Source organism: Camelina sativa, chromosome 16 (genome assembly GCF_030686135.1).
Source record: "Camelina sativa cultivar CO46 ecotype springtype chromosome 16, ASM3068613v1".
NCBI lineage: Eukaryota > Viridiplantae > Streptophyta > Magnoliopsida > Brassicales > Brassicaceae > Camelina > Camelina sativa.
The window spans coordinates 29,781,621-29,793,940 of NC_141895.1; the positions used below are offsets into that span (position 1 = coordinate 29,781,621).

General features: G+C 31.4%; 2 protein-coding genes across 2 annotated transcripts; both read left to right on the forward strand.

The window, feature by feature from the left end:
* The first annotated feature begins 1,649 nt into the window (after positions 1–1,649).
* On the forward strand, positions 1,650–5,872 carry LOC104752839 (beta-glucosidase 45). The gene is given in 13 exon segments (XM_019238306.2): positions 1,650–1,818; positions 1,934–2,003; positions 2,228–2,286; positions 2,394–2,469; positions 2,634–2,708; positions 2,988–3,075; positions 3,181–3,433; positions 3,515–3,630; positions 3,731–3,989; positions 4,104–4,206; positions 4,292–4,400; positions 4,543–4,683; positions 5,722–5,872. Coding segments are annotated over 13 exon segments (1,659 nt in total). The 5' UTR covers positions 1,650–1,659.
* Positions 5,873–6,567: 695 nt separating this feature from the next.
* Positions 6,568–9,944, forward strand: LOC104752840 (beta-glucosidase 46). Its single transcript, XM_010475100.2, has 12 exons — positions 6,568–6,914; positions 7,024–7,093; positions 7,379–7,437; positions 7,579–7,654; positions 7,817–7,891; positions 8,005–8,092; positions 8,176–8,428; positions 8,517–8,632; positions 8,740–8,998; positions 9,094–9,196; positions 9,278–9,386; positions 9,500–9,944. The coding sequence occupies exons 1-12, from the start codon at positions 6,768–6,770 to the stop codon at positions 9,702–9,704; spliced, it is 1,560 nt and encodes a 519-aa protein (XP_010473402.2). The 5' UTR covers positions 6,568–6,767; the 3' UTR covers positions 9,705–9,944.
* The last annotated feature ends 2,376 nt before the right edge of the window (positions 9,945–12,320 follow it).

Consider the following 12,320-nt stretch of genomic DNA (forward strand, 5'->3'; position numbering starts at 1 on the left):
CACCATCTCCATGGCAGAGAGGACCTACCTGTTATGTTACGGTTTTACACTTATTTCTTGCAAATCCTGAAGATAACTTCTATCCTGAACTCTAATGCTTCAAAGGTCGTGAAGTTTCATGGCATGCTAGTTCTGAATTCAAGTTATCGAGGCTGTGGTTATGGTCGAATTCTCTCTACCAATAACCACCCCTCAATGATTCTAGCGACTTACTTCAGGCTCTACCTTGTTAAGCAACCAACCACCAGCACCTCCATCACCATACGGGCTATCGGCCCCCAAATCACTGCCATGGTTATGATCCTGCTAGTGTATATCACTTCAGTGTGTTCCTTGGCACTGACTCTTCTACCTACGGCATTGTGTCTTTTGACCGTGACCTTCCTGTCATCTCTCGAGACCCTCGAAGATGTCCGATCCTGCAACCATGATCCCACATTTCTCCAAGTGCTCTTTAGCACTAGTTTCACAGCCCTCATGGAGTCTCGCTTGATCTCTACCTTACTCTTGTTTATCTTTATGGCTTTGGGGAAAGCTTTTATTTGTATTTGTATTTGTCTTAACTCTGGGATACTTTATCCCCTCCTTTGTAATGCTTCTGTTTGAATGAATAGAATCACTGTTTGTCCAAAAAAAAAAAAGTGGTTTAGTGCAATTTTAAATTTCACATAAATTTTGGAGTATTAAATCAAATAATCTTTATAACTTTTTTGTGATTAACAATTTTTTTAATAATTCTAAACAATAGTAATTTAACAAATTCAATTATTTTTTTTGAAATTTAGATTCATCATCATTAAGACATTAACCATAATAAAAAATGCATATAAAATTTCAATTTGGAAACCTTTTTAAAGCATCTATCAATTTGGATGGGGAGGGAGTATACTATTCAAGGTAATATTTGTTAAACCTCAGTAAGATTCATATTGTGAAATGAAAAACAAAATAACTAATTGGACTAGTTAAGCTTTATTTTGAGTTACAATTTGTAAAGAACTGATTATATCTTAATAGTTGGTGAATTACATCATTGTCCAATCGGTTTACTATTCGATATAGCAATATGTCTGTCATTATCCAAGCACGATTTTTGATATATCGGTTTAGCATTCATTGGTTAATCATGGGTAGGATAATCACAAATAAAAATACCTAATCATGTTACCATTCTAGGCCATCGTCATCACCTACCCCCTAAGCCATGAAGGAAAATAATCAAGAAGAAGCAAAAATGGTCACATAAGCTTCCATTTTTTTCATGGACCACATTTATAACCTAATCTCAAGTGAACATTTCTTATTGAATTCTCAATTTTCGTTATATATGTAACTTTAAATCGGTTTCTGGACACTCTCTCAGCTAATTTGATCCCAAATAAATTTTTGTTGCTAGGACCAAACTTATTATCCACATTTATCGAGTTAAGACCCTCATGGGCTCCACTTTTGACGTTGCTCCTTTTGTATACCTTTGTTGTTTTCTCTATTAAACTTTGCGACTTTTCCCGTTGCTTGTTAAATATTATATATAGTAGACAGATTTGACAATTTCTCATACGGTAGACCAAAATATTACACGTTTCTTACATGTACCGATGTGCGTATATATTAGTAATAGTAAACAATATCTGAAGACACACACGAGAACCAAGAACAATGAAAACTTTAACCAGTTTCGTAGTTATCATCTTCCTACAAAGCTTATTATTTCATATTTTTGGTCTTCATCAAACTTCTTCAAATGGCATTTTACAAGATTCATCCTCCATTTTCCCTTCTGATTTTCTCTTTGGTACAGCTTCTTCCGCTTACCAGGTACTTCTTCAACTTCCCTTTGGTTTTTAATAATATATATATATATATTTTTTAAATTCCTAAATTCAGTTATTTCTTTAATTTCTTTTGTTTTTGCTATAATTTGGTATAATAGTATGAAGGTGCGTTCTCGACCGATGGTAAAAGTTTGAACAATTGGGATGTCTTTACCCATGAAAACCCTGGTATATATTTTATTTTGATATCCATTTCGTTTTAGTTTTATTTTTATTTTATTATTTTAACGTTAGCTTAGAATTTAGTTTCAGAAAACACAAGCATAGAATTTTGGTTATTCACTTATTCGATTGACAACTATGTATTTTATGTTGGTTTCCATTTGATTTATCTTTCGTTTAAAATAGTTTTAGATTAGCTTAGATTTTTTTTATATATATGGGAATTGCAGGGAAAATACATGACGAGATCAATGGAGATATAGCTGTGGATCAATATCATCGATTTATGGTTATTTCTCTTATGAATAATTCTTTTTATTTCATTCTTGTCAACTACTTTTTATCTTATTATTTTGATGTTATTATTTTATATTATCTACTATAATACATGCTTAGGAGGACATCCAGTTGATGACTTTCCTTGGCGTGAACAGTTATAGGTTTTCAATTTCGTGGAGTAGAGTATTACCTAGTAAGTCCTATTTGACTTAACCAGTGCTTAATATTACATTGCATTGCTTGGTAAATAATAATAAAAAAAAAATCCGATGTATTAAGAGATTATAGATTTAAAGATCGTAACTGAATCTAACTATTCGGGAATAAAGTAACCAAAGTTTATTACTTGTGAGACAGGAGGGAAAGTTGGAGGGATCAATTATTCGGGAATAAAGTATTACAACATATTGATCGACTCTCTTATTAGTAGAGGTAGTATTTATCTCTTTTGTCTTTTTATAATTAATAATTAATTAGTGAATCCGTATTATATATTTATTTAATAAAAAATGTATTTTTGTGTGTTTTTAATGAAAATTAATAAATTAAAATTCAATTTTGTTCCTATCAATTTGATCTTATTCATTAGACAAAGAGTATTATTTACTGTATTAATAACACTCTTTATTAAACTCATACTATTATTTAATGTACTATAATCTCAGATATTGATTGCGGAAAAATGATCTCAGAGATTAATTAATTATTCAGGGATCAAACCATTCGTGACGTTGAACCATATGGATTATCCTCAAGAGCTCGAGAACCGGTTTCAGAGTTGGTTAAACCCTAAGATGCAGTGAGTGGTTAAATAGAATTACTAAATAATTATTAACCCTAATTACTTAAAACTGCAATGGACTGTGAACAAATTTTTTTCTTCTTTTGCCTGTGATTTTAATAGGAATGAATTTGGTTATTTAGCTGATATATGTTTCAAGCATTTTGGGAACCGAGTTAAATACTGGACCACGCTAAATGAACCAAATCAACAAGTAATCTTAGGCTATATAACGGGTAGATTTCCACCGTCTCGTTGCTCCTCATCGTACGGAAACTGTAGCCGGGGGAATTCAGAAACCGAACCTTTCATAGCCGCGCATAACATGATCCTCGCACACGCAAAAGCGGTTAACATATACAAGACCAAATATCAGGTAATAAACTTATGTATATATACATAAAACATGACTTTCATAAGTTATCTTATCGATACAAATAGAATACTTTTTTTGTAGAATGAACAAAAGGGAAGCATTGGCATTGTGGTACAAACATCATAGTTTGAACCCATTAGTGATTCCATTGCGGATAAAGAAGCTGCTGAGAGAGCTCAGTCATTTTACTCGAATTGGTATGTTAATATATATTACTAAATATGAGATCTTATTTCTCGATATTAAGTATATTCACTCATATATATTGTCTTATCTATTTGTATTCTAACATACTAGGATTTTAGATCCCGTCATATATGGGAAATATCCAAAAGAAATGGTAAATATTCTTGGAACAGCCTTGCCGCAGTTTTCAAGCAATGAAGTGAAGAACTTAAACAACTCAAGAGTAGATTTCATTGGTATTAATCACTATACAAGTTACTTCATTCAAGATTGTTTGACCTCTTCTTGCAATGCCGGATATGGAGCTTTTAAGGCTGAAGGATTTGCTCTCAAATTAGACCGGATAGGCAATGTTTCTATTGGAGAACTTGTACGTACATTCATTCGTAGTTTTTTTTATATTCAATATTCGCGACTATATTATAACTCCATTAGCAATTAAGTTTTATTGTTTCAGTAGCAATTTTTATTGTATGTTATATAGACCGATGTAGATTGGCAACATATTGATCCGGAAGGATTCCACAAGATGTTGAATTATTTAACAGATAGGTACCCAAACATACCGATGTTCATAACCGAAAACGGTACGGGACCTCAAGATTTAATCAATGATCAAGTCATGATTTATTTTCTAAAACTTCTTGAATAACTACTATTAATGGTTTGAAGGTTTTGGAGACTTGCAAAAACCTGAAACAACGTATAAAGAGCTTCTGCATGATACAAAAAGGATCCAATACATCAGTGGATACTTGGAAGCTTTACAAGCAGCAATGAGGTAAATAATTTACGTAAAGTTCAGGCAACGATCCAGTTCTGAATTTTGATGAATGCATTTAGTTAATCTTTGAAACCATTTTATATGTCTAATGCCAGTTTACTAATTCTATATAAGGTTGTTATTTTTTGTTTTTTGGTAGGGATGGAGCAAATGTGAAGGGTTATTTTGTGTGGTCACTATTAGATAATTTTGAGTGGTTGGACGGATACAAGCTTCGATTTGGTCTATTCCACGTTGACTATACAACTCTTAAAAGGACACCAAAAGAATCAGCTTCATGGTACAAGAACTTTATCGAAGAACACGTGAATAGAAGAGAACTCGTTGATAATTAACAAATACATTAATATTTATTTATTCGTATTCATTGTCAAAGAAAGTCAAACCACTAGAGTATTTAAAGTTTTAAAACTTATCATTGTTGAATGATTGAAGTTTGTTTTTTTCTTCTAAAAGTAAAATGTTTGATATGTTACATGTTTATTTGTCTAATCTTACACGATAACTGAAGAACACGTGAATAGAAGAGAACTATACAATTTAATTATTGAAAATTTCTTCTTTGTACATATTGAAGAACACGTTAAGGAAATAATATATTACTTTTGGGTCAACACTATAATTCCAATTCATTTCACTCTCAGAACTTTTTAATTTACAAAAGTACCCACCCATACACACGTTTATTGGTTGGAAAGAAAACTATTGAACATTTCTATTTTGAAATTTAAATCATCTACGTAATGTGTCTAACTGTGAGGTATTGCTTAAAGATAAAAAGTTAGTAAATTACAAATAGACTATCGATTTGGTTAAACAAACTAAAGAAAAAGACACACGAACAAATGATAACGTAAATTTAGCAACATATATTAATATGGTTGCGTGGTTGATGTATTCCTCTGGTCTTTTTACGACAAGATCGTTTCTAGGTACATAGAAGTCAACTTAGCTGCCATATAAACTGTATAACAGTTATAAGTTATTCATGACAAATCAGATTTAATTAGTAAAAAGTATAAGTTTACTTGCAACATTTTAGTGGAGAATTAAAATTTTTAAATGTTTGCGTGGTTGAGTTAATCGTATGGTCCCCATCGTTGATATCTTCAAATTTTATATATATATATATATATATATATATATATATATATATTTAAACTCAACAGAAAAATTGCTAGAGAGTTGAATAAGAAGAAGAAGATGTCAATTTATAAATCTATCAAGATTATCATTTTTCTCTCCTATTTTTCGTATTTCTTGCAGTATACGCTACCTTGTTCTGTGAAAAAATTTCAGATACTGGAAACTTCAAAAGAAGTAAGTTGAGATACGAAACATCCGACGATAGCTATGAAGCTAAGGGAAGCCACGTAACTAATCATATCCACAGCCGCCGGACCACCAACTCCTCAACCAAACTGGTCAACATTCTCGGCCGCACCACCACTTCTTGTTCGAAACCGTAAGTTTTTTTTTTTTTAGATCTCCCAATTCTTAGTATGTTGCAAAGGAATTGAGTAAATGTAGAAAAAGGTTAAGTTTTGAATTAGTCGTGTCATACAATCGTAAATTATGGCGACGGATGTTAAAATATTTAACACGCGAGTAATATTATAAGATTTTTTTAATGAACACGTTTGTTGTTAACAAGTTGGATAACATTAATTGATAAATATATATTATGAAATATTGGGGTTTTAATCTTAAACCGTGAACAGTGTCAGCATTTATTACAAACTGCTAAGCTATAAATCATATTTTCACGTTCTAAAGTTACAAATTTTAAAATCTATTTTATCCCGCAAAACTACAATTTTTTTAAAAAATAAATCACAATATGAATTTTGTGAAAGAGAGGAAGTATTTAATTAATGACATGTTTTGTGAAAGAGAAGAAGTATGTAATATAAAAAAAACATGGCGTAGAAAAAAAATAGTATATATAAAGACTGTATATATACTATTTGTGGAAAATAAAATCCGTAAATATTAACGTACGAAACCAGATGGAGTTGGTAGGCACAAGTTCTTATCTTAAATTTTAATGATTTTCTGTTGAACTTTATGATAATGGCATAATGCATGTAAAAATACCTTTTGATTATAATATAATGTAAAATACGGTATGCTTTATCTTTATTTTACTATTTGTAACCAAATTGATGTATAGTTTATGATATTTAATAGTTTGAAAATATTCAGTAGGTAGAAATTTGGGGAATTTTAAATAAGTAGACAAGACTGCCCCAAATGTTCAATAATGCATTAAAGATATTCTGCAATTTTCATATAAATATAGACACGTATAGATAGGAGTAGCTACGTACCAAACCACAGAAACAAACACGAGAAGAAAAAAATATGAAAATTTCTGTCAACTTTGCAATTATATTTTTATTACAAAGCTTATTGTTTCCTCTTTACAGTTCATGTCTTCAACAAACTTCAGATGATTCATCTCCATTTCCTTCTGATTTCTTCTTTGGCACAGCTTCTTCTGCTTTCCAAGTACTTTTTTTTTTCTTTCTCTTTCTATATATGCTTCTGTAATCAGATTTAGGAGTCAGTTCATACTTTTAGTTTTCTAATCTTTGTGGTTCTTATTTGGTGTATTTAGTATGAAGGAGCGTACTTAACCGATGGAAAAGGTCTGAACAATTGGGATGTCTTTGTCCATGAAAACCCTGGTATGTATATGTATTTTGTATTGGATTCTTTTGATATATATTTTTCTTTTTCTTTTCATTCAATATGATTTTTATGTTTTGAATGAATCTTGTTGTTTAGTTCTGGGTTCGAAGTAAGTTTGTGTGTTTCTATGTTAATCTTGTAATTATTTATGTGCTAATGCAATTTTCATTTAGTTACAGTTTCTGCTTTTGTTTTAAATTCTGTCGGCAAAGTTTTAATTAATCTTGTAGATGCTATCATGCATGTTGATTTTATTGACAATACTATATTGAAAAATGCAGAGAAAATAGTTGATGGGAGCAATGGAGACATAGCAGCGGATCAATATCATCGATATATGGTTAAAATTAAAGAATTTCATTATAAAATTTTTGTGCCTTTATCTTAAATATAGTTTATACTAAAAAACCGTTGTTCATTTATTATTATTTTAGATCATCTACTTTATACGTTTTGACACCTACCTACTTTATATGATCAGGAAGATATCCAATCAATGTCCTTTCTTGGAGTCAACAGTTACAGATTATCAATTTCTTGGTCGAGAGTCTTACCTAGTAAGTCTTTATTTTCTTAGTCATGATTGTAATAATTAAGTTCAGTTTAAACTTAATATTCTACCATCAAATCGATCGGTTGAGATATCTAAAGTTCTAAACCGATCTCTTTGCTTTGTTGAAAGTTAAAACAAATTGTTTATCTTATCTTATCAAATACAGAAGGGAGATTTGGAGGTATTAATTATAAGGGAATAAGGTATTACGACAATTTGATCAATGCTCTCATTCGAAAAGGTTATTTTTTACTTTTTTGTTTCTTTTTTTTTTACTTTTTAATTCTTGGTTTAATGCATAGAAAGAAATTTAACTTCGAGATATTAAATTATTTCATGTAAATATGTTTCCAGGGATTACACCATTTGTGACGTTGAATCACTTCGACTATCCTCAAGAACTCGAGAACCGGTTCAAAAGTTGGTTAAGCTCCGAGATGGTGTGAGTTGTTAAATTGCCTCTAACTAAATTAACCATAACTAACTAAAAGTCTAAAACTAAAGTACCTAGTTATTTTTTATCAGGAAAGATTTCGGGTACTTAGCTGATACATGTTTTAAACATTTTGGAGACCGAGTTAAACACTGGATGACATTAAACGAACCAAACCAACAAATCACCTTAGCCTATCGAGCAGGTTTATTTCCACCAGCCCGGTGCTCCATGCCATACGGAAATTGTAGTCAAGGGAACTCGGAAACTGAACCTTTCATAGCCGCACATAACATGATCCTTGCACACTCGAAGGCGGTTCAAATATACCAAACCAAATATCAGGTAACAAACCAATATAAAATCCATATATATGACTTAATTATAACTATTTTGTATATAATCATAACGTTATATATACGCTGGTTTGTAGAAAGAACAAAGGGGAAGCATTGGCATTGTGGTACAAACATCATGGTTTGAACCAGTAAGTGATTCCATTGCGGATAAAAAAGCGGCAGAGAGAGCTCAATCCTTTTATTCGAACTGGTATGTTATGTTACAATTATGCAGAACGTGAAAAATTCATATATGAGTTATATGTAAAGTTCACATACTCAACTTTTTCTAATATGATGTGTTCTAAAATATGTCAGGATTCTAGATCCCGTTGTATTTGGGAAATATCCGGAAGAAATGGTGAACATACTTGGATCAGCTTTACCAGAATTTTCGAGCAATGAAATGAATAACCTCAAGAACTATAAATCAGATTTTTTGGGTATTAATCATTATACAAGTTACTTCATCCAAGATTGTTTGATCACTGCTTGTAATTCTGGTGATGGAGCTTCTAAAAGCGAAGGATTCGCCCTAAAACTAGACCGGAAAGGCAATGTCTCAATCGGAGAACTTGTAAGTATATATATACGCTTCTATTGGATTCCTTGTAATATTTATAGTGTTTCTAACATAAATTTTTGCATTGCTTGTCTTTCTGTACATTATAGACCGACGTAGATTGGCAACATATTGACCCTGACGGATTCAAAAAGATGTTGAATTACCTAAAAAATAGGTACCACAGCATACCAATGTACATCACCGAAAATGGTACAGTTACCTCATGTTTTTGGGTTATATCCAGTTTTTTAAAATGGATTTGAACAAAATTATTGACGATGGTTTTTGCAGGTTTCGGACAATTGCAGAAACCCGAGACGACAATTAAAGAACTTATGCATGATACAAAAAGGATACAATACTTGAGTGAGTATTTGGATGCTTTGAAAGCAGCAATGAGGTATGTGAATTGCATATACAATGGACCTCATACGGATAGAGATGTTGAATGTAGGATATAACCAATTAGGCAATTACTAATTCCTTATAAGTTAATTGTAAACTCTTATGTAGGGATGGAGCAAATGTGAAGGGATATTTCGCGTGGTCATTATTAGATAATTTCGAATGGTTGTACGGATACAAGGTTCGATTTGGGCTATTCCACGTTGATTATACAACTCTGAAAAGGACGCCAAAGCAATCAGCTTCATGGTACAAGAACTTCATTGAACAGCACGTGAATATAGAAGATCACATAGATAAATATCTAAAATGAAAATTAATTAAGACTTAATTAGTGTTCTTGATGAACAAAAGAAGTCAAAACTAGGAAGGCTTCATTAATAATCTTCGTATTGTTGTTTTATTTTGAATGTGTATATTGTGCATCTTATACATATCTATTTCGCTAATCTTGAACAAGAATTTGTATACAAATTCGTGTTTATGAAAAATATTGGGGTACACATCTATTAAGATATTTTATGGAAATAATGATTAATTATTGTTAGAATAATTTCAAACTCGCCCATATTTTTAGCATTAAATTTGAATTTTTGATATTTGTTTCAAATATTGTTTTAAGATCCGCCATGATATATGAATGCAAAACCAAACTGTGTTAAAACATAAACAATCAATTACTGTATTAGAAGCTTATTATTCTTACATTATAGGTGAACATCAAAGTGATTACTTTATCAAGAAAATATTTTTTTTTGAAGTGATTACATTAATTAAGAGCCACCAGAAACCATAAATGCAAACATATCAAAGTGTGTTAAAATGTTATAAGTTAGTAACTATAGTAGAAACTAGCAAGGGAAACGAAATCGTCATCAACTTGGTGGTCAAAAAGTGTTAGGCCACATATGGCCATGAATTCAAAGCAATATTCATCTCTAATTAGTGGCCACTTTGTCTATATCTATATAGCTATAGACATCATGATCATGAAGAAGTTTCATGGCGAATTGATACTGAAAAACCAAAATGAAAGACAAGAGTGGATAAATTAAAAGAACCAATGACATTTAAATATTGCACAAACAACGAGCTAGTCAACACCATCACCGATTTAATCTAAACTAAGCAAAAGGAATCAAACAGAAACATATACATATTGTATATAGTTGAATAGGTCGCCATCAAGAATAAAAAGTACAAAGGTCACTATTGCTTAGCTGATGAATTGTTTTAACAAAAGAAATACAAAAAGGAAATGTTTTAGTTTCTCATTCTGAGGCCGTTTAACTTTTTTTTTAGCCAAGAAATTTTATCATGGCTTACCTCTTATATACATATTGTAGAGAAGAAAAAAATTAGTTAAATGCAATATATCATGAAAAGGTGAGGAAAAAACTAAAAATATGTTAAGTACATCTACTGAATTATGTTTGTTTTGCAAATTTCACTACAACGATATGTATGAAATGAAAAAGTTTAGTTGTTGATGATGACTAGCTATGGAATGAACAACAAACTGTGCCACTTATAGCTTAATTATTGTTGTTGCTGTCACTACCGTTGTCGCTAATCATATCGATATAGACTGTTACCGAATAAAATGAACATTATAACCTATAAAAATATAGATGATCAAATAAATAAGGTTCTTGTATAAGGTAACTTAGAAACCGGTCGATATAATATTAAGAATAGGTTCAAACCATGATGTTTAGTGGTCGATATAATATTAATAATCAAAGGATGCATGCCATCAACTGTAAATGCATAACATAGGAAATGCTCAACCACTAAACTTCGTTATTCTGGATGCATGCCATATACTCCATCGATTTGAATGAGTTCTGTTTTTTGATATTAAATTCCCACATATACATATATGATGTAAAGCAATAATCTAGAAAAATTGAGTTGAATGCTATCACCTTTATAAAGAAAGGAAGTCGAGTACTTGAAAGGTATTTTTCTTTTTATGATAGACTGATATAAATTGGCAGCACATTCATCCTGAAGGATTCCGGAAAATGTTGAATTACCTAAAAGATAGATACCATAACATACCAATGTTCATAACTGAAAACGGTACAAGACCTCACGGCTCAATTAATGATCAAGTCATGATACATATGTATTTGGAATGTACATTTGACCGATGATACAAATTGGTGTTTACAGGTTTCGGAGACCTGCAAAAACCCGAGACAACCGTATAAAAGAATTTTTAGATGATGCAAAAGCTCCTCGCATACTACAACATGCGTTCCATCCTCATCCACTTACATTGGGGCATGTGCAGTATGATTCTTGTAGATTCATGTGCAATGCTTGTGATCGTTTTTGTGGTGGTTTTATCTATGGGTGTCACATAGGAGAATCCAACCTCTACTAGATGTACGGTGTGCTTCCAGTTATGAGCCATTTGATTACAAATATCATGAACATCCCATGTTTCCTAGGCTCCTAGCTTTAGACTCACAAGAAGAACTACTTTGTGAGGTATGCAAAACAAATTGTCATAAAGGAATGAATTGCATCAGCCATCAGATGTGATTTAATTGTATGCATCAAGTGTGCTACCTTGCCAGTCAAATCACGGTATAAACATGAAAAACACTTTATTTGGAGAAGAAATATGTAAGAGAGACTGGTGTTAGGTATGTCAACGTAATTTAAGAGATACGGACACATTTTCAGAAAATGTCTCATAACATATAATCTTCTCTTCTTAATAAATGTTTCATAACATAAATTATTGTTAGTGTGGATCGATCGTCTTTTTTATAAAATTCAAATTTAGTTTGTTAGTCATAAATCATGAACGTCCCTTTAAGCTAAAGTCAATTAAATGTAAATATTTAATCAAAAAAAAAAAAAAGAGTAGAGACCATGATATGATCGTGGCCAGCAAGGAGACAGAAGCTGCAGA

Coding starts and splice junctions, on each gene's coding strand:
- LOC104752840 (XM_010475100.2), top strand. CDS start 6,768: ATGAAAATTTCTGTCAACTTTGCAATTATATTTTTATTACAAAGCTTA. Junction 7,094..7,378: donor CTTTGTCCATGAAAACCCTG/GTATGTATATGT, acceptor TGAAAAATGCAG/AGAAAATAGTTGATGGGAGC. Junction 9,197..9,277: donor AATGTACATCACCGAAAATG/GTACAGTTACCT, acceptor TGGTTTTTGCAG/GTTTCGGACAATTGCAGAAA.